Here is a 23,152-nt window from a genome sequence, read left to right as displayed (position 1 = left end):
TATGAGCAAAACTGCCAATAATTGCATGGCAGACTCCCATTGCTCGATCCGTTGGCTGTCGTTTGTCCCAGAGGCTATTGGTCACGGCGATGTTCAAATTATGACCGAAACAATTTAGCCATGGCCGTTTCAGATTACTGGTGATGGCAGCATGGATATTCGCAGCATTATCTGTTGTAATGCATGAGCGCTTTTGGGTGTCAAGTTGCCAGTCTTCCAAAGCATCACGGAGCGCGTTGGCAAGATAAACAGTGGTGTGCTTCTCCGGCAGGAAAGCCGTCTGGAGAGACCGCGACTCCATCGTCCAGTCGGGTTATTATTTGCACAGTCAGTGACATAAACGGGGTCATGCTGAGACTTGACCATGCGTCGGTTGTTAGCGCATAGTGTTCTGCCCCCTGGATCAACGTAATCACTTCCATTCGTACATGACTGTACATCTCTTGGGATGGCAGTCCGTGAAAAATATTTCCTGCCCGGAAGTTTGTACTGCTTATCCAGTGTATTGACCAGGTTAATGAACAACTTCTTTTCCACTGTGTGGAACAACACCATTTCTTTTGCCAAGTAGCGTGTCACTGCATCTGTGCAATCTCCCTGTCGTGCAGTTTTTTTTAATTATTGTGTATATATATATATATATATATATATATACACACACACACACACACACACACACAGTGCATCCAGAAAGTATTCACACCTCTTCACTTCCCTACATTTTGTTATGTTACAGCCTTATTCCAAAATGGATAAAATTCCTTTTTTTTCTCATCAATCTACATACAATACCCCATAATGACAAAGTGAAAAAGGTTTTGTAGAAATTTTTGCAAATTTATTAAAAATAAAAAACTGAAATATTGCATGTACATAAGTATTCACACCCTTTACTCAGTACTTGGTTGAGGCACCCTTGGCAGCGATTACAGCCTCAAGTCTTCTTGGGTATGAAGCTACAAGCTTGGCACACCTATATTTGGGGTATTTCTCCCATTCTTCTCTGCAGATCCTCTCGAGTTTTGTAAGGTTAGATGGGGAGCGTCGCTGCACAGCTATTTTCAGGTCTTTCCAGAGATGTTCAATGGGGTTCAAGTCTGGGCTCTGGCTGGGCAACTCAAGGACATTCACAGACTTGTCCCGAAGCCACTGCTTCGTTGTCTTGGCTGTGTGCTTAGGGTCATTGTCGTGTTGAAAGGTAAACCTTCACCCCAGTTGGCTCCATTCATCTTTCCCTCGATCCTGACTACTCTCCCAGTTCCTGCCGCTGAAGAACATCCCCACAGCATGATGCTGCCACCACCATGCTTCACTGCAGGGATGGTATTAGCAAGGTGATGAGAGGTGCCTGGTTTCCTCCAGACGTGACGTTTGGCATTCAGGCCAAAGAGTTTAATCTTGGTTTCATCAGACCAGAGAATCTTGTTTCTCATGGTCTGAGAGTACTTTAGGTGCTTTCTGGCAAACTCTAAGCGGGCTGTCATGTGTCTTTTACCGAGAAGAGGCTTCTGTCTGGCCACTCTACCATAAAGGCCTGATTGGTTGAGTGCTGAAGAGATGGTTGTCCTTCTGGAAGGTTCTCCCATCTCCACAGATCTGTGCCTCGATACAATCCTGTCTCGGAGGTCCACAAACAATTCCTTTGACTTCATGACTTGGTTTCTGCTCTGACATGGACTGTCAACAGTGGGGCCTCATATAGACAGGTGTGTGCCTTTCCAAATCATGTCCAATCAATTGAATTTACTAGAGGTGGACTCCAATCAAGATGTAGAAATATCTCAAGGATGATCAGTGGAAACAGGATGAACCTGAGCTCAATTTTGAGTGTCATAGCAAAGGGTGTGAATACTTATGTATATGCAATATTTCAGTTTTTTATTTTTAATACATTTGCAAAGATTTCTACAAAACCTTTTTCACTTTGTCATTGTGGGTTATTGTGTGTAGATTGATGAGGGAAAAAAAAAAGGAATTTAATCCATTTTGGAATAAGGCTGTAATATAACAAAATGCGGGGAAAGTGAAGGGGTGTGAATACTTTCCGGATGCACTATATGTATATAGATTTTTTTTTTTGCTTGTTTGTTTGTTTTTTTGGTTTTTTTTTTTGGACCTTGAAAAAGCACCCATAATTGTTTGTTGCGTTGTCGCGGCAGGAATAGATGAAAATGGTGTGGGTGACGCAGGCCTACTCCTACTCAACTCCGCTGATTTGGCTGGGTGGTGATTGCGTAAGTCAGATCGGAGATTTGATGTGTTCCCCTCCTTTGTGGTGACTTGTTTCTGACAAAGTCAACATGTAGCTATATCGACATCTTTTGGCTCCCCCTTGTCATCTGGCTCAAAATCAAATTACTGCCATACAGGAGCCTTCACATTTTTTTAGCAACCAAATTGCTACAGCTCTCAGTCTTGTCACTTCAATTCTGTCTCCCAAAAGTTGTTAACAACACCTCACATGATGCATAGCGCGGGAATGTAAGTGCGCGCGTGCGAGAGTCATTCTGTTCCCTGACTACATTTGTCAGTTACCCTCAACTTTTTTTCCCCTCCCAAAAAAAAGCAGTTCATAGTCTTACGAATTTATCATAGTTCATCCGTTGATTTTGTACCAGTTGAACATTTGAAACCGGATAAACCAGTATTTATGTGAATAAATGGCAGACTTTGCTAAATTAATGAAGCATTTGGTAGGGGGCGGGAACATCGGTAGGCTACTCTATTACAAGTTCATTGATCCAAACATCGCAGACATGCGTAAGTGGAATGAGCACGCTTGCTTAAATGAAAAATTGGGCGTGGCGGTATGACGGTATGGGAAAATCATACCACGGTGTCAATTTAATACCCCGGTATACAGTATTTTCGGTATACTGCCCAAGCCTACTGAATACCTGGCTGCTCATTGGATGTTGGTATATCTGACCGTCTCTTCTGCCTGTCTTCACATAGGAAAGATGACTGGCCTGACAAGCGCATGGCCATGGATGACCGGTATGGCCGCACAGACTTCAATCGTCAGGACCGCTATCAAGACTTTGACCACAGAGACCGTGGCCGTTACCAAGATGATGTGATGATAGACAGGCGGGATAACTCGCGTGGCATGGGTGGAGACAGAGATGGCCAAGTAAGTATGCGTCATGTAAGGGCTCATTTGTTCCATCAAATTGTCGTCAAGTAAATCAAGGACCCATACAATTGGGGACTGTAACTCAGACTTTTTAACAAACGGCTTAGCTGCTGCTGTTACATGGATGAAAATCTCCCAATTTACTGATCATATTGACCTATATACACTACCGTTCAAAAGTTTGGGATCACCCAAACAATTTTGTGTTTTCCATGAAAAGTCACACTTATTCACCACCATATGTTGTGAAATGAATAGAAAATAGAGTCAAGACATTGACAAGGTTAGAAATAATGATTTGTATTTGAAATAAGATTTTTTTTACATCAAACTTTGCTTTCGTCAAAGAATCCTCCATTTGCAGCAATTACAGCATTGCAGACCTTTGGCATTCTAGCTGTTAATTTGTTGAGGTAATCTGGAGAAATTGCACCCCACGCTTCCAGAAGCAGCTCCCACAAGTTGGATTGGTTGGATGGGCACTTCTTTGAGCAGATTGAGTTTCTGGAGCATCACATTTGTGGGGTCAATTAAACGCTCAAAATGGCCAGAAAAAGAGAACTTTCATCTGAAACTCGACAGTCTATTCTTGTTCTTAGAAATGAAGGCTATTCCATGCGAGAAATTGCTAAGAAATTGAAGATTTCCTACACCGGTGTGTACTACTCCCTTCAGAGGACAGCACAAGCAGGCTCTAACAGGTACTATTTAATGAAGATGCCAGTTGGGGACCTGTGAGGCGTCTGTTTCTCAAACTAGAGACTCTAATGTACTTATCTTCTTGCTCAGTTGTGCAACGCGGCCTCCCACTTCTTTTTCTACTCTGGTTAGAGCCTGTTTGTGCTGTCCTCTGAAGGGAGTAGTACACACCGGTGTAGGAAATCTTCAATTTCTTAGCAATTTCTCGCATGGAATAGCCTTCATTTCTAAGAACAAGAATAGACTGTCGAGTTTCAGATGAAAGTTCTCTTTTTCTGGCCATTTTGAGCGTTTAATTGACCCCACAAATGTGATGCTCCAGAAACTCAATCTGCTCAAAGAAGTGCCCATCCAACCAATCCAACTTGTGGGAGCTGCTTCTGGAAGCGTGGGGTGCAATTTCTCCAGATTACCTCAACAAATTAACAGCTAGAATGCCAAAGGTCTGCAATGCTGTAATTGCTGCAAATGGAGGATTCTTTGACGAAAGCAAAGTTTGATGTAAAAAAAATCTTATTTCAAATACAAATCATTATTTCTAACCTTGTCAATGTCTTGACTCTATTTTCTATTCATTTCACAACATATGGTGGTGAATAAGTGTGACTTTTCATGGAAAACACAAAATTGTTTGGGTGATCCCAAACTTTTGAACGGTAGTGTATATATATATATATATTTTTTTTTTTTTCCTCTACAATTTGAGACAACAGTGGTGAATCAGGTTGTTTGTGTACTTTGAACTTATGGCCGTGGCATACTGGATGCATGATCGATGCGGAATGTTTTGCTTTTCATTTCGGTGTCCATGTTAGCAGTTAAGAGCAGACACACTGCTTGCATGAGCAGCAAGGTTCTACAACACTGCTGTTATCTTATGCCCCTTTTCCATAGCATGGTACTGGCTCAACTTGACTATTCGACTCTACTCGCTTTACTTTATGGGATTTCATTTTCCCGCTGCAGATAATGTCCCCTCACGGTGAAGCACCACTGGTCATTTGTGGGCGTGTTGACTAGTTTTGGTTTTTTTTATAAGATTTTATTTATATTTAAATCAATATAAATAAATATACATATATTTATATTTTATCTATTTATTTATAGTGGTATTTTCATGTCACCTTTTAGTATCGGCTCAGCTCACTTGGAGCCTCAACAGAGGTGGTACCAAAAAAGTACCTGGTACCAGGTACTATCCCTAACTTTTGCCCAATGGAAAACCAAAAAGAGCGAGTTGAGTTGAGTCGAGCCGGTATCAAAAGAGGCATTAGAGATTCAGCGAGGCACCTCTTTTCTCTGCATGACACGCACTGAACTCTGCTAAATACTCAGTGAAAATGCTTTATGGTTATATTGACATCATATCAGCATGTTTCAATATCGTTATTGACAAAACATGTCCTAGACATTCAAAATTAAAAATGTCTTTTTTTAATGCCATTTAGACAGTGAAAAACACACTTGTGATGGTCATATTTAAATCATATTAGCATATTTCAATATCTTTATTACCAGAATATGTCTTACTTGCACAGGATTTTTATGTGGGGACACCCAGTAATTTATGTTAGCTGATGTTGTGGGTAATTTTTATCTCTTGCAAATCCTCCACATCTTTAAACATTTCAACGCAAATTACCTGTTACAAATTTGTGAAGACTGAGGTCCCCTGATAATATTAATCCCGTGCAAATTGAACACGTAACAACTGTGGCCCTAATTTGGCTTTTGCCCCACTGTTTTTATCTTCTCCCAGTCTAAAATGAATGCGACAGACCTAGTGAAGTGGATGCGGGAAGGTTTTGGTTTTTGGTCTTTGCAAAAGCTTCACCTCAAATACCTACAGCACAACATAGACTCGTTCAAAGAAGGAACAAGAGCAAATTGATAAGAGCAAAATCCTTTTTTTTTGTTGGAACTTTTTATTTCTGGGTTTTTTCTTCATCAGGAACAAGAAAAAAACAAACAGAAAAAAGAACAGAAAAAAAAACAGGAGGTCAAGGGACAATCAATAAACCGCTAAAGTCATGGCCGGACTCGATGAAGCAGCAATCATTGGCAACGCTGTCTTCGGGAGGGGGGCGGAGTCGGCTTGTGTTCGTCATGTGAATGCGTCTCTGTGTGTGTCGGAAAAACAGTGGTTCGGCTTGGATTCGCCTTGTCACGAAAGTGGGGAGGCGCTTTCCTTCGAGACTGCCGGCCGGAGAGATGCAGTTGGCGAACGCATGCAATACGAGGGTGGGTGTTTGAATTAAAATAGGGATCAATTGGCCACTAAATTGGGAGAAAAAAGGGAAAAATCAGAAATAAATTTTAAAAAAAATAAACCGCTAAAGTAGAATGTCTCGTATACAGTATACTTACAATAACTATGAGCTATCCTCATTGGCCAAATAAATACACCGTTTTTCCCGCTGTTTTTCTCCCAGTTCTTTTTGGAGCTGATAAGAGCAAAATCTTGAAATAATGAGATGTATTCGATGCATCCAGGTATTAGTTAAGATACACACTTCTCTCTTTCTGTACTTACACGGGGGTCAATCCTGAATATCACTAAAAAGTTTATACGCTTGCTAGGGAGGTTTTTTTTTTTCTTTTGTAGAAAGAGTTCATGTGCTAAATGGGTGATGGAAACACATTAGCTGAATTAAAAATGAATTGGAAATAGAATTTAATCACTATCTGCTGTTTATTTATCTTAATTAGTAGTGATGCAATTTAAACTTCAGAGAGACATGGTCGAACTTAAATAGCAAAATTGAAAAAGTGAAAATATGACCTGAAAAACAAAACTGAAAACAAATATTGCTAATCTAACAAATGTAACAAGGCCTATAAAATGTGAAATGTAAAAAAAAAAAAAAAAGAACTTTAAATAACTATTGAAACAGTCCCAAACAACGACCGGAACTTAAAAACTACTAGAACGACCATGGGTAGTCAAAATGACTGGCAGTTTTTAAACTCTATATTCTGTACCCAATTGAGATATTAATGCATTGCATATGTTATTGTGTTATGACATGACTGACACCAAAATTAACATTTTAACAACTTTAATACTATTTTTCAAACAATTTAAAATTGCCGCTGTCCACCACCTGTAAATGCTGCAATGCTTCGGTGGTAGTCATGGTGCACCTGACGGCTGTACGCAGACATGTTGGAAATAATACCTGAAAAACAAAACAGAAAACACATATTGCTAATCTAACAAACACAACAAGGCCTATAAAACTTGAAATGTAAAAAAAAAAAAAAAAGAACTGAAAATAACCATTGAAATAGTCCCAAACAATGACCGGAGCTTAAAAACTACTAGATAAACCATGGGCAGTCGAAATGACCGGCGGTTTTTAAACTATATTCTGTCAAAATAAATACCCAATTGAAATATTAATGCATTGCATATGTTATTATGTCTGTTAAGAAACGACTGACACCAAAATTAACGATTTAACAACTTTAATACTATTTTTCAAACAATTTAAAATCGCTGCTGTCCAACACCTGTAAATGCTGCAATGCCTCGGTGGTGGTCATGGTGCGTCTGAAATTGCGACTGTACCCAGGCATGTTGGAAATAATCAGATATCAAGTTTAGACTATTACTCTGCACTGGAGATCGCTAGTGTGTTTCCAGGACAGAGCAATGAACATCGCGAAGGAAATGACGTGACCAACTACTACTACTACTACTTTCAGTTGCTTCTGTTCGGGGTCGCCACAGCGGATCATCCATTTCCATTTCATGATGTGACCAACACGTCATAAATAGTGACATGACCCGCGCCATTACCGCATGGTCATTTTGACCGGTCATGGTTGTTTTAGGTAGATCTTATCATAACTTTTTTTTTTTCTGTGCAGTTGATCTAAAACTCAATGCAAATATAGACAATTTTAGGAGCATTTAGGGAGCGACAGATTTATCTTTATCTTTTCACAAAGTTATTAAACTGAAAATCCATAGCGCTCAAAATGACCGCCTTGGTCGTTGTGTTAGACATTTAAGAATTCGTCGCTAAAGAATACGGGGAGTATGAAAGGCAAGCCAGCGTAGTCAGTAAGAGGGCTAACCCTTTAGCAACTGAGTCTTCTGTCGCTCAGTTGTCAGGGAGACATTTAAACGGTAGGAACCCTATAGCAGCAACTAAGAATTCAAAAGAAATATCAGCCAATATAGTGGAATTCATTGGCCTTGATAAGCAGCCTCTTTCTGTAGTGGAAGATGAAGGATTCCGACAACTTATTACCTACTTGGATCCATGCTGTATCCTGCCAGGGCATAAATATTTCATGGACGTATGCCTGCCGCAGTTATACCAAACAGTGTATACACATATTGACAGCATTTTAAAGGACATCATCACATCAATTAGTTTTACAAGTGACATCTGGAGTTTGAGTGCGTGTACTACTATGTCCCTGTTAGGCTTAACCGTCCACTTTGTTGATCAAAACTTCAAACAACACAACGTTGTTCTTTATTGTCAAGAATTCACAGGGTCACACACAGCGAGGGCTCTGGCTGTCGCATTCAGTGACATTTTCCGATCCTGGGGAATCCCGAGAGAAAAGGTACATGCTTTTCTAAGGGATAATGCTAAGAACATGGCAAAGCCATGAAGGATGCAGATTTACCCAGCCTACCCTGTATGGTGCATGCATTCCAGCTCAATGTGGCTGAGGGAGTATTGTCACAGCGAAGCATCTCTGATATAATAGCTGCAGGGAAACAGATTGTCAGTCATTTTAAACATTCCCCATTAGCATACTCCCAACTCCAAAGTTTTCAGCAACAACTGGGCCAGCCTACAAAAAGACTACAGCAAGATGTAGTATCTACTAGGTGGAATAGTACTTTGTATATGCTACAGAGTCTACTAGAACAGAAACGGGCACTAATCTACTTATGCAGCTGACCAATGACGTGCGGTCAGGGTAGGCAAAATAACCTACAACAAATTCATAACATCAAAATCTCACTCAAGTTACAGTTATGCTGTGTTATAACGTATTTTTAATGATGTCCTTGTCCTTTGTCGCCTTCCAATAAGCTCGTAATTATATTTCTGCAATGCTGTTAAGAATAATTACTTTTATTGCTATAAATAAATAATGCTACACAATAAATAGAACACTTTAAATGGAAGATCCCCCCCCCCCCGCCCCACGATCGGCCATCGGTATTGGCCGATTCTGATTCCAGTGATCAACCCCAAAAACCCTGATCAGAGCATCCCTGTTAATTAGTCCATCTTTCTGCTGGATGTTGTATGGACATATTACGTAGTACAATTCTTATGGAAACGTAACTACTTAGCTTTTTTTTTTTTTTGACAGCAGATGCAGCTAACACACAGAGGTGACAGGTGCAGTCTTCTCTGTCAGTTAATACCGGCCATAATGTGTGGTCAGCAACAAATTATTGCAGTTTCATATATAGATTCAATGTTTTGCACTTTTAAGGGAATTTTTGTAAATATTACAAATGATTTTACACTTGGCTGAGATGGAAAAGTTGGCATAAAGCGAAAATGTGATAAAGGGTGATGGAAATGGATTCTTCAAATAAATTATGACAGTGTCACATGGCTTCCCAAACCTGCCTTGTGCAGTGGTTCTCAGTCAGATGCTCAGGGACCCCCCCCCCCCCAGTAATGGGGATGTTTCTTTTCTACCAGGTAGAGAATTATATTCACCTTTTGTGTTAGACATTTCAGCCATCTAATCCTAAAAGGCGAATATGATTATGATTGGTAGAATAGAATACCAGCAGTACTATGGGGTCCCCAAGGACTTGACAGAAACCACTGACTTTGTGAAATGCCTCTACACAATTATGTAACCACAGTGTGTTAACCAATTAAATCAGCTGCTTTATTGTTGGGTTGGTCTGTTGCCAGATGTACGATAATTATCGTATTTGTATGATAATTTTGCCCTCTGTACAATCAATAATAATTATAATGACCAAGTTATCATACATTATGGGACTTTTTGTCATTATTGATTGTACAGAGGGCAAAATTATCGTACAAATACGATAATTATCGTACATCTGGCAACAGTGGGTTGGAAGGAGGACCATAAGAATGGCCCACAGTAGATAGTGATTGGGTGCCACTACATGTGGTGTTTCTCATCTCGCTCTCTCTATCATTCGCTCTCTCTCTCTCTCTCAGCTATATACTAAATGTTCATCTCTATCTAAAATCCACACTGCATCCCCTCTCTGTCACAGTAACGACTATCTCAAGTCAAGCTCCTAGTATGTGGAAATCCATCCTTTATCCAAGCCGCTTATCCAAATCAGGGTCGTGGGATGCTGGAGCCTATCCCAGCAGTCACTGGGCGGCAGGTGGGGAAATACCCTGAACAAGCCACCAGTCGATCACAGGGCACTTTACCTTTTGTGAATCCACCAAATCCCCCAAAGAGGAAGAGGGGGCGGCAGAGGGTTTTAAGAGTATGTGGAAATTTAGTTTGCAAATAGAAATAAGTGTTATCCTCTCAACCATACACTGTATATCCCCATAGAACTTCTCAGACCGGTCAGAGAGACATGGCAGAGACTCCTGGGGAGGCGGCTATGACAAGCGGATGAACCCCAGGTGAGTAGTACCCAACTGATGGGCTACGCACTTATGCAGTTGCGTCTGCTGAAATACACTTATAGGCTGATGCTGTCCCCCACCCATCCTCTTCGCCCAATAAGCAATTCTTTTGTTCGTCATCCTTCAGGGAGGGAGGCCGGGACTGGGACTCTGGGCGGAAGATGGATGGAGACAGACCTTGGCAAAGTAAGACAACTTATGTTTTATTGACTGTTCTACAGTCAGCTGCAGTGATTGCTCGGTTAAAATAAAGGGTGCTAACGAATACTACACAAAATAAAATATTCTACAACCATGATGATCATGCTTTTCAAATTAAACTTGAATTGAAAGTTTTGTAAAAGTTAAAGCAGTTTACTCATACTTCACTAGCATCATAAGTTAGACAGGGTGGCTTTCAAGCCTATCTGAGCCGTGCAAACATTAGTTCTTCTTTAATCTGAGTAAATGCCAAAGAAAATCTAAATGCGGCATTTTACAACAGTTATACTTCTTTGCGGCATTCTTTGATGACCCTTATGAACTGTATTTGGCCTCACAGTAAAAGGGATGAGGAGATGTCAGCCCTATAGAGTCTGGAATAAAGTTATATTCTCTAAGGTCTTTTTCCTGTATTTCAGATAGAGATGGTGCTATCCCTGGCCAGAGCCACATGGGACGCGGAGGAATGCAGAGGTGAGCAGTTGACAATGTCCAGTCTGTAAAGCAAATAGTCTCGGTTCATAACCAAACAAACCCCGAAGTGCATTGTTTTGAGAGGGATTTAACACTAGAATGACCAAGATGGTCATCATGACTGTTTTGGGTTTTCAAAGTTTAGTAGCTTTGTGAGGGAAAAAAAAAAAGAAGATACAGACCTGCCGCTCTCTGAATTCTGCTAAAATTGCATATATTTGCATTTAAAATGAGCTTTACATCAATTGCACACAAAAAAAATTATGATAAGAGCTACCTAAAATGACCATGAGCGGTCAAAATGACCATCTCGTAATTTGCGTGTGATTGTGCGCTCGTGCGGGTCATATCACTATTTGTGATGTGTTTTGGTCACATCATTTCCTTTGCGAAGTTCATTGCTCTGTCCTGGGAAAAAAACTAGCGTTCTCCAGTGCAGAGAAATAGTCTAAATTTGATTTTTGATTATTGCCAACATGTCTTGTTACAGACGCACCATGACTACCACTGACGCGTTGCAGTATTTACAGGCGATGGACAGCGGCGATTTTAAATTGTTTGAAAAATAGTGTTAAAAATTGCTAAAATGTTAATTTTGGTGTCAGTCGTTTCTTAACAGACATACTAACATATGTAATGCATTAATATCTCAATTGGGTATTTATCTTGACAGAATATAGAGTTTAAAAACCGTGGCAGTCAAAATGACCGCCCACGGTCGTTCTAGTAGTTTTTAAGTTCCAGTCGTTGTTGGGGACTGTTTCAATATTTATTTTCAGTTCTTTTTTTACATTTCACGTTTTGTAGGGCTTTTTAGGTTTGTTAGATGAGCAATATGTGTTTTCCGTTTTGTTTTTCAGGTAATATTTTCACTTTTTCAATTCTGCTATTCAAGTTCAACCATGTCTCTGAAGTTTAAATTGTTTAAAAATAGTATTATAGTTGTTAAAATTTTAATTTTGGTGTCATTCGTTTCCTAACAGACATACTAACATATGCAGTGCATTAATATCTCAATTGGGTATTTATCTTGGCAGAATATAGAGTTTAAAAAAACTGGCAGTCATTTTGACCGCCCATGGTCATTGTAGGTAGAAGGGAAATCCCAGTCGTTCTAGTGATAATCCAACCCATTTTTTTGGCAGCATATGGTTTAAAACAGCAGGCTATAATTAGACCATGCCTTGTTCTTACTTGAAGTCTTGAGGCAGTGTCTTGTTGGAATGAAGCGATGTGACGTGGGTTAGCAACTTGGTCTCGAAAGCTTTTACATTCAGCTTTGTGATCACATACCACAGGCTTGTATATGAACCAGAGAATACGATGATGCACAAACACAGCTGATGCTGGGGATCCACGTTTGTTTACTATGAGAAAACATTCTTCCCCTATATCAAATAACTTATTAATAAAGGATTTATTCCATTGTATCAGTTGTCCTTGGCTTAAAATGTTCATGCACCATTATAAACAGAACCAATGTGTAAATGCAACAAATTAACAACTCATCCTATTTCAAAACAAATGACTGGAAAGGGGTTTTAAAAGACTTCAGTTAGTATTAATCCATTGAATTAGACAGACCACATGAACACAGTAGAAAGTGTACATTCTTAAATGTCCTACACTTTCCAACTCATACCAGTGGCTGATTGTCTGTTTTCAGCAGCATTTGGGAGTTGTTTTGTAATTGTATTCTACTTAAATGAAAAGTCCTTTGTAAACATAAGAGGGGGCCCTCCTCTCACACTTTGTATATGAGAGAGGTGTGTAGATGCAGTCCTACGACAGAGGGGATAAATGTGTGACTGTAGAGGCTAACACAACTGCTTTAAAGTGAACCTATTGTGTATGTCTGTTTTCTTTCTGTTCCAAGCCGTGGAGGCTACATGAACACAGGAACATCGCAGTCTCTCTCCGGAGCGCTCAATAGACAGAACCAGATGATGCAGGGCGGAGGCCTGCAGGGTGGAGCCTTCGGACGGCGCTACTGATGTCCCACCATCTGATCTGTGGGAATGCTTTCTGGGATTCAGTTTAGAACACCATACCAGGAAGATGTTTTCTTGGTACGGTGTGTCTTGTTTTTTGTTTTGGTTTTTCCAAACAGATTTTTTTTTACACAATTCCCATTTAATTTAAACGGAAAACCCTTGATTCTCTGTATATCTTTTGTGTGTGTGTGTGTGTGTGTGTGTGTATGTGTGTGTGCGCGTGTGTATTCTAGAGATCACATTCTGTGTTTCTTTCAGTTGTTCTGATAGAATTATTAGATTTCAACATTTATCTGCTGGCAAGGAAGCCGTGTGTGAGGGTCCTTTCCTCATAACTGTTAGCACCATTATTTTCAGTAGGATATGCTTCATACACGGCTGGTATGGTGGACGCCGACACAGCAACTACTGTCTAACTCAATGAGACTGTTTATCCGTGACACATTTAAATGTTTTGAAGTGAAACTTGTCCACTGCTTGTAAAACGCTCACAAAAGCTTCGAAGTTCAGACCCAATTCTTTTTAGTCTCCTGTTTCTGACAATTGTTTTTAAGACAAGTAGGGTAGTAAAGTTTTGACTGTACAACTTTTTAAAATGCCATGTCACCCTGACTTCATTTTTCATAACACCCATTTTTGATTTTCAGAAATATTTCATTCTTTTCTATACATATTTTTTATGAGTGTTGAGTCATGGTAATAATTGGCATGAGTGATGGTGCTTAAAATTTGCTAAATTCTGTGGTAAATCTGTTAAATGTAATGAACTATTTTTTATTGTTTTTGTCCCAAATTTTCTGTAGCTGTGAAATGGGTTATTGTCTGGATTGTTTTGCATAAAAGCTGGATTTTTGTTCTTGTATTGCCTCTGTTACCCAGTTCCCTCGATTGAAATGAAATAATGTCTGAGACAAACCTCAGTGCTGGTGTCATTTGGCGCTGTTATAAAATTTGAATGAATCAACTGTCCACAAAAATAAAAAAAAATGTCCTTCCTTTTCCAGCATTGCTGTAAATTGAGGTTAATGGGTCCTTTAGATTGCCCCAAAAATTGTAACAATGTTTTCAAGGTCACTTTACAATAATTGTTGCCATTAACCGGAGAAAGCAACAGACCCTGTACTGACATCACACATTTGAGCCACCCAAGCTTTCCTGGTTTACCTATTCTTTCCTTTATAAGATTGATATACAACCCTAAAACAGTGCGTAAAGAAGTCGGCATAAGTTGTTTGAGTCCTCTGCTTCTCATTAAGGGAAAACGCCATAGTGCCATATAGGTGAAGCTATTGAGAAGTAATCTTGTGTATGAATGATAAACTACACCATATATGATCTAAAAATTCAACAAAACAATTCAATTTCAAAACTCATATTTTACACTCATCATCTGATGCTACGACTGTTGAGTTGTGTTCTTTAAGACGGGGGGGGGGGGCTTGCATTAGAGGTGATGGGTCCTTTTATCTCAGTCTTCAGTTTGACAAATTGAAGCCTCCCCATAAGAATGGATTCACGTAATTAAACGTGTCCTCATCCCAACTGATCGTGACTTTACCCTTTTATCGGGTTCAACTTAATATCTGAATTTCAGTGGCATGGTATCAACTTTTCAAGAAAAAAAAAGATATTCCAGATGGACTGCATTTGTGATAGAGAAGATACTTAATTTGACCCCTGTACAGCCACCTTGACGGATCATAAGAAAGCCAACTCATTTTGGCTTGGATGCCATCTCCAAGATTTAGCCTTTTCATCAAATGTCAAGTCTTGAAAGGGAGATGAAGTCTTGTCACGCCCACAGGCTCTTTCTGTTGGTGCTGCTATGGCTGGCTCCTTTTCCCTCACCTGTACCAGTCCCTGTCAGGTTTCTGCAGCTCCTGCTGTCCATGCGTTCGCCAGAACAATGGAGAAAAAGTACCGCCACTGGGGAAATCCACCCGTAATCAACAATCATGTAATTTCCACGACCTTAAAGTGTTGATACTCTATAAGAAACTTGCAAATCTGAAAGGCACAGAGCAAATATGTAATGAAATCAGAAAGGCAATACCTGTCTTGATGGTTGAGACTCGAAACTTGCTACTCGCAAATCGCAAGTTTTTTTTTTTGTTGCAAATATAGTCTGAACAATCAATACGATAGAAATACCCAAGCTTTTGAGTTTTCTTTGTATTTATACAATATTAAGGCGCACCTATAGTGCTCCTGACTATGGACCTTGTCATGATGGTGTGTCCACTAAAACGTTAGTTCATGCTTTTACATTACTTACATTCTAAAGATCAAATAAATGTGGTTGCAAAAGACAATCAAGGTCAGTATTATGGTCATTCTTACAGTGGCCAGCAGAGAGCATCATACCATCAAAAACACAAGCTAAGTTTCGACGGAGATGTGAATTCCAGATGTGCAGATGGCGATATCCAGAGGAATTGGTGATTAAACTGACGCTAACCTGATGTAACAAATATTCCTGTGTCCTTTGAATTGACAAACACAAAGTTACACGAGCCAGCAAGGGGGGGGGGCTTTCAAAGACGGTAGGGACCAGTGGGAAATCATTTTGGAGGGACAGCAAGGAACTTAGAGGGAAATATTTGCAGTCCACCAGGTCATGCACTAGTGTCCATGAAGGTGCTCTATCTAGCTCCTCTACCTGACCCTTAAAATGGCCTGACCGCAGGCACAACCACACCAGTGCTTCTCGGTCAGGTCCTCAATTAGAATCAAAAATCAGAAATACTTTTGTCGTTTCACTTCATGCACTTGTGCACATGAAATTAAACGAAACGTCGTTTCCCCCAGCCCACAGCAGTGCAACACAAAGACAAAAACATCCAAACACTACAAGAACACATATCCAAACTAACACATATATCTAAACAAACAAAATCACTGTCCAGGAGAACGAACACCAGCTAAGATAACTGTCGGACCTGGCTAGCAGTTAGCTTAGCCTACCCTGCTTCCGCGTCCTTTCAGACCACCCTCGGTGTTTCCTCTTCGGGCGCAGCTCCGGTCAGGGGCGTGGTCCTTGGCCCCGCCCACCTACACGATCTATGGTGTAGTGGGTGGGGGGAAGCGGGGGTATCGCCGTTCCCCCACCTCTTCCGGCATGAGGTTTTTTTCCCCATTTAATTTTTCCTTACACTTTTACATTTTTTAGAATTTTAATATTAAAACTACGTTAATACCAACGGTAACAATACTTGCACACATCAAGAAAACCTCTCCCAATAATGTCTTCTTTGTCATAAAAAGTCTAATCCCCCCACCCCCCCCAAAAAAAATATTACAGGATGATCGTCATCAAGCTGTGACATTGCAATCTACAATTCCACATAAACATTCCAAAATTAATATCGCTGCTACCAAGCCCGGCTCCAGGGGGCGCTGTAGTGAGGCTTAGCCCCCCCCCCCAAGCGACATTCAATGCCCCCCAATCAGGCCCGTAGCCAGAAACTTTTTTTTTTCGGTGGGGGGGGTCGGGCAACACTGCCGAAAGCTACAGGTAAATAAAATTCCCATTATAAAAGCAGGTCCAATCGTCTTCTTTTTTTATCTTTTTGTTTTTATTGGAAAAAATGTCCAGTACCTCTTCCGGGGACACCACAATGTCTCTGCTCCGACAGCAATGCCAGTCCATTAAGCCGTCTTTCTGTGATTCTGTCATTGTACTGCGCATTTTGTCCTTGATCCTTCCCAGACGGGAATAACTTCTCTCGACATGGGCACTAGTGACAGGAAGCGTTGTCAAAACGCGGAGAAGCTTGAAGATGCTTGGAAACAGCTCTCTCCTTCAGGCATTTAATGCCTCAATTGCATCTTGTGGAACAGAAGTTGCATCTTTGCATTTATTCCGCCAGGTGTCAATTTCTGACTTTACAACTTCCAGATGCGGTGACACTTCATCAGGATACAGGTTGGAGAGCGCTTGAGCTGAGCTGTCGTTCAGCATGCTGACCTTAGATGGCAGTAAGGAGCAGAGGTTGGAGATCACTGTGATTGCTGAAGCGTTCCTTCATCTGTGATGAATAAAAGTCAAGCATGACTATGAAAAGCCTTTGCCGGTAGTGATTTTCACAGGCCTTCAATGGCTCCTCATTGCAGTCCATGCCTCTTCGTGGTCGAAATTCAACCCCATACCTGGTTGCTTGGGCGGAGGTCTTTTGGAAAATCTGCCTCAACTCCGTCTCAGTTAGCGCTCATCTCATCGACCTGCTTAATCACTGAATCAGCAGCTGAAACGCAACTCACCCAGTCACAATTTTCCTTCTGAAGGAAGGTGGACAGGTGGTAGGTTTTGCGTGCATCCTCTCGCTCACATTAATGGACAGCGTGAATTCTGCATTGTCAATTGAATTAAAGAGCTGATTGGCTTTGACAGATGAGTCTCCTGTGAATGTTTCACTGATTTTCTGCAGGCTGGATCGCACAAGGTCTAAAAGCTCGTTGGATGTAAATATTGCGTCGTGGCGTTCGACCCACACAACTTCGTCAGTCGCGTTTTCTTGCAGTCTCGCAGCGTTTGATTCCATTTCACAATCCATTCTTCATCATAAGATACAACTTCAAAGGTGAAAAACTGAATCGACTTCTAGAACAGCGTTAGACCAGACATTTGGCCACAGTAACTGCTGTACTCCGATCCTGTGAGGATATTTGTTATTTATTTACTGAAATTGACAGCTGCTACAAATAGGGAGCTGATTTGCGCATCGAGACAACGGGTTTAATTAAGGCCATTACTAACCGCAACTTTGAGTTCATTGCACGAATGCTGCAAAAAATATTTTTGCTGCTTGATCAACAAACTCTTACAAGCAGAGAACACTGATCTTCTCTCTGGTCTTGGACTCATTCGAAATGCGGCAGAAGGTGTGGCAAAACTTCGCTGTGAGAGTGAGTTCACCATTCTGGAACAGTGTCAAGCGCGCAATGCTGAAAGGCCAAAAAATGGAAAAGATGCAGAACAAAAATCTACAGGGCTCCGTGGTTGAGGCAGGAGTCGGACAGAGAAATTGATGATGAAGAGGGTCAAGATAATGAACTGAGGAGGTTGGTTTTCAGCGCTGTCGATACTGTAATAAAAAAAATAGAAGGTTCAGTGTGAGGAACGGTGAACTGATCAAAGCTATAGCAGCAATTGACCCATGTAGTGAACAGTGGCGTAACCAGGAATATTGTTGTAGGTGGGCCTGAGTGAAAATGGGTGGGCCAAAATTTTCCAGCAATAATCCTTCAAACAAGACGCAAATTCGAACACATTACAGCAGTAAACACATAACACAGGTTTTTAGTACGTGACCAAGAAACATACTAAAACTTTAATAAAAACCCACTTAAACAAAGACCACGCCAGTCATTCTCGCCAGGCTCTGTACAACCATTTAAACATCACTGAGGAAAACAGCCCGACTCGGTCTAAAAGATCATGATACAACGTGTAAGCTATAGGCCTATAGTACACGTTTTACAGCACAATGTGTAGACGCCGAGGGCGAGCGTTGAAGATCGAGATTATTTCATCATAGTCCAAAGAGTCAGTAAGTTCCCTTTCAAAGGACAACAGGGATAGATTGTTGAGGCGTGCAGTTAGCATGGAAGATCTTAGACATGTTTTGATACGGCCTGTAGTGGAGAAGAGTCTTTCAACAGTACATGAAGTCAGGGGAATGGTGATCATTGCCCTTAACAGTCTGTTAATGTTTGGGAAAACGTCAGAGTTGCAGCTGTCCAGCACTTCAATGAGGGATGAGTAACACTGACCCCTCTCCACTTTACGACGCAGTGCCTGAATGAAAACGGTCCATTCCGAACCCTCAAATTTACCAAGTGCAATGCAATGGGGTTTGCTAGCCTGATGTTTCGAGCATGCCTGGCGGAGGTGCTTCCAATCTACAAACCCGCTTCGAAAAAACGTGTTTTCCATATGGGGCTCGGGGAAATGCCCACACATTTTACAGAAAACAGCTTTCCTTGCTGAGCTGTAGTCAAGCCACTTAAATTCTTCATACCACTTATGGGAAAAAGAACGTAATTTTCCTGAAATATTGGTTGCGGGGAACACTAATTTAGGCTGCCTGGGTGGCTCATCCACAGCAGACAAATCTGACGGTGGCATGGTCAAGGGAATCGTCTCACCGTCGTCAGAGGGGGGAGGAGAAGCTGCCTGCAACGGAGAAGCTGTAGCCTCCTCTGTCGTTCTCACCGGCGGTATCTCACTCTCATTGGGCGGCTCAGTCGGTGCTGGAGCAGGTGTGCTTTCCTCCTCTCCGTCCGTGGCTTTTTAAAAAAGCGGAAGATTGAACTTTGTTTCGCCATTCCATAAGTTATGGCTAACTGTTGGCTATTGGCTAGTTAGCAGCAGTGAAAAATACAGAGCGTGATGGTATGCGCGCTCAGATTTTGCAGTTCTACGTACGTAAAAGGGGCCGGCCGACGCGCTTGTAAGCCAGCGTGATTTGGTGGGCCTGGGCTTGAAATGGGTGGGCCTGTGACAGGCCAGGCCCACCCGTGGTTACGCCCCTGGTAGTGAACATTTTCTGGATGCCACGCAGGTACAGTCAATCTTGGCTTTATCTGGAACTGATGTTCTAGAATCAGAGTTTGAGGTTGCTCGCCAGTTTCTAAGAGGAAACATCAGCAGTGATGATAACTGGACCATCTCCCGGATTCTCTGCACCTACCACACTGCTTTGGAGGCAATGCCAAGTGTTGTTATGACATTCAAACATGCACTCACTTTTAGCGCATCAACCGCCATGTGTGAAAACTTGTTCTCAGCGTTGAAAAACGTCTTTACAGACAAAAGGCTAACCATGTTGCATGAACGGAAGGCGCACTTGGTACAGCTGTCTTTTGAAACGGACTTGACAGCAAGATTTCGCAATGAGTGGAAAGATGATGTCATGCGGAGATTCAACTCGCAGCGGAATCGCCTCCGTCAACTCTGCTGATCGGTGAGTTCAGTATTCTGTTCTATTTAGCAAAATTATTGGGGAAGGTATCTGCTGTGCCATTTAAAGTTGTGTGGCTGGGTGCCACGCCACCCTATTTGCGTCCACCCACTAAAAAAACCCCCACTACACCCCTACACAAGATGCAGCAGACCAAGCTCCCTCAGCCGATCCAACGCTAGCTCTCCCAGACAGACACCTTCGACACACCACACCGCATTCCACACGACAACACTACAAACACAGTCAAGGCTAAGCGGGGCTACCGCTAGACCGCCCTCGTTGTTATCGGAACTGCCGGTCTGCATGGGCTAGCAGTTAGCTTAGCCTGCCCCACTTCTGCATCCTGTCAGACAGCTCTCGGTGTTACCTCATCGTGCGCAGCTCCAGGCAGGGCCATGGTCCATGGGCCCACAGCACGCAGTAGACCAAGCTCTCCCGGCCGATCCAGCGCCAGCTCTTCCAGTCATCAAAGAATCTCATTCTTGCACTTTTACTTTAGCACTGGTTTTGCTCTTAGATGCTTGTTTAGATGCACTTATGATCTCTGATGACTAGTAGTTCTCCTGATCTCCTACGTTAAATGCACTTATTGTAAGTCGCTTTGGATAAAAGCGTCTGCTGTAATGTAATGTACTGTAATATAATGTAATGTAGTCTGCCTACCAAAAGAGGTAGTAGGCATATTTAGACCTTGAACAACAGGTGAATAATTAATAATGTAACGTGCATGGATAAGTAGACACGCTGGCCGCTGGCTGGCGGGTCTGACCCTTTAGTCGAGCGGTTAGCGATGTCTCCTGCAGTACGGACGATACGGGTTCGCTTCCCGGCCGCGGCAGTTCCTGTGGTTGCGTTGTCCCCCGAATTCGCTACCTGGGAGAATAGAAAACCAGCAGTATTGGTAATGTCTGAGGACCTGATTTAGAACCACTGCTCCAGACGACCGGATACGGGATGCATAGCTGAAGTCAGTATGAACAGACCCGGTGCTGCTAGAGGAGCACACAAGGTCTGAGCCTTAAAGTGAGGCATAGGCACTTAGACACACACACACACACACACACACACACCATCATCATCGGCAGTCACCCGGGGTAGAGTATGACTGTCCTCCTTCTTGGTCCTTGTGGGTCTTCAGGTGGGCGAAGAGGCTAATCCTGGAGCCGCATATTTTGGTGCAGTGTGGGCATGGGTGGGCGGTGGTAGTTGTGGGATTGGTTTGGGCCTTTTTGGTGGAAACTCACTCCTTTCTGAGTCTGCGCTTGTCTTCGGCAGCACGTCGGAGATCATTATAGTTCAGCTCCTTCCCGGACAAGTTTTCTCCAGGTCGCCCTGTTGGTTGCTGTATCCTCCCAGGTCTTAGGGTCTATATGGTATTTTTTGATTGGCACTTGGATGTTATCCTTATACCTTTTCTTTTGACCTCCCGGGGCACATTGTCCTGTGAGAAGCGGGGAGTATAGGACTTGTTTTGGCATACGGATGACAAGGGTTGGGTATCGAAAACGGGCACCGACCGAAATATCTCGGTCCTACCGAGTATCAAACTCTTTGGAAAAAAACGGCGCCAAATTTCGCTACTTTACGGTAGACGACGTGAACGCTATCGCAGCCAGCCAATCACTGCCGGCGTTGTTGAACACAGACTGACAAATCAGTGTAACGGGGGCAGTCCTATGCTGTTCTTTGCTGGTCAGCCTGCTGCACGCCCGTCACTCTCATCATTAGCTCTGCGTTGTGTTCTATTTTCGGTGGGGTCCCAGGTGTTGTGGGGGGCCCTCAGTCTCTCATCATCATCATCATCATCATGATCAAGGAAGGAGGGGGGACACACAGGACTCTATTTGGCCCACCTTGCCATTTATTTTGGTTTCAAACCCTTCGACAAACGTCCAGTCCTCCAGCGGGAGCGGTGTTTCTTACGGACGTGGGGGTCGAAGTTCAACCACTGCCCGGACTTCACACGTGTGCATTAGAAGGAGAAACCGTCCACGGGACTCCGATGTAAGAAAGGATAAACAAGTATTGTAATGTCCGTAGACGCCTTGTCTTACTGACATAAGAATAATTCAAGAACGAGCCGACTTCGTAGGTTCTTAACTGCGTAGCTTTTACTAGCGTTCATCCGACATACAACCTTCATAACATGCGCTTCTAACTTCCTCTATACGTCACACGCACTGCACGTACACCCGTGATTAGGTCAAGTTAAACACGTGACCTTTCATTCATTACATCTCCCCCTCTAAGATTATTTTCTAAACATTTCTCTGAACATTTACTGCCAACAATTTTAACCTGTATATCACCCCCCTTTTCACAAAAAAATAAAAAATCTCCCACAGTACACAAGTCAATACGCCTCACAAATCCAGCCGGATTGCAGGCTTGCTCACCCTGCCAGAGCGAGTAACATATGGTGTGGAAGTTGGCATTTCTGCTGCTCGGGACTCATCCGTGTTTCCACTCTCCCCTGGAGTGACATGGTCAGGATCCCTGCTGACAAAGGTGAGTGTTTTAGGTGTGGCCAACAGGTGGCGCCTGTTCCTTCTGTAATGTTCACCTTGAGCTGTCTCCACTATGTAGGATCTGGGAGTGGAGCTCTGACTGTGAACAACTGCTGGCATTGTCCATGTTTTCTGTCCAAGTTTGGTGAGTACTGCGTCACCCGAGTTCAGTGGGCGCAGTGTCCGCACGCCGTTCCTGCGGTTGTAGTAGAAAGCCTGCCTCGATTTGGCTGCGGCGTCAGCGGTTTTGATCAGTTCCTCTTTAGGCCAGGCCGGTTTCAGGTTATGCTGCAATGTGGGTAAGGTGGTTCTGAGTCTCCTACCCATGAGCAATTCCGCTGGACTGGCTCCAGTGGAAGAAGAGGGTGTAGCTCTGTATGTCAACAGGGCGAGGAGAGGGTCTTCCTGCCTTAATATGCTTTTGGCTATCTGAACAGCCCTCTCTGCCTGTCCATTACTCTGGGGGTAGTGTGGGCTTGAAGTCACATGGATGAAATCATAATCCTCACTGAACCTCTTCATCTCTTCTGAAACTAGCTGTGGCCCATTATCG

At 42.4% G+C, this 23,152-nt stretch overlaps 1 protein-coding gene and 1 long non-coding RNA gene across 2 annotated transcripts in view; one reads left to right on the top strand and one right to left on the bottom strand.

The window, feature by feature from the left end:
* The window catches only part of safb (scaffold attachment factor B), a 44,376-nt gene extending 30,753 nt beyond the window's left edge, over nucleotides 1-13,623 (top strand). The window contains exons 17-21 of the mRNA XM_056276300.1: nucleotides 2,956-3,133; nucleotides 10,382-10,455; nucleotides 10,586-10,644; nucleotides 11,079-11,133; nucleotides 13,010-13,623. Of these exons, the coding sequence (XP_056132275.1) occupies nucleotides 2,956-3,133; nucleotides 10,382-10,455; nucleotides 10,586-10,644; nucleotides 11,079-11,133; nucleotides 13,010-13,127 (484 nt within the window). The 3' untranslated portion in view covers nucleotides 13,128-13,623. The remainder of the gene's footprint in view (nucleotides 1-2,955; nucleotides 3,134-10,381; nucleotides 10,456-10,585; nucleotides 10,645-11,078; nucleotides 11,134-13,009) is intronic.
* LOC130109407 (uncharacterized) lies at nucleotides 6,926-16,129 on the bottom strand. The gene is made up of 3 exons (XR_008809999.1): nucleotides 16,092-16,129; nucleotides 8,492-8,566; nucleotides 6,926-7,014 (listed from the first exon to the last, which is right to left on the bottom strand). It is a non-coding gene; the product is annotated as an uncharacterized LOC130109407 (long non-coding RNA).
* Nucleotides 16,130-23,152: the final 7,023 nt, after the last annotated feature.

Source organism: Lampris incognitus, chromosome 3 (genome assembly GCF_029633865.1).
Source record: "Lampris incognitus isolate fLamInc1 chromosome 3, fLamInc1.hap2, whole genome shotgun sequence".
Classification (NCBI taxonomy): Eukaryota; Metazoa; Chordata; class Actinopteri; order Lampriformes; family Lampridae; genus Lampris; species Lampris incognitus.
Note: the sequence above shows the minus strand (reverse complement) of the source record. Positions and strands in the feature narration are given on the sequence as shown.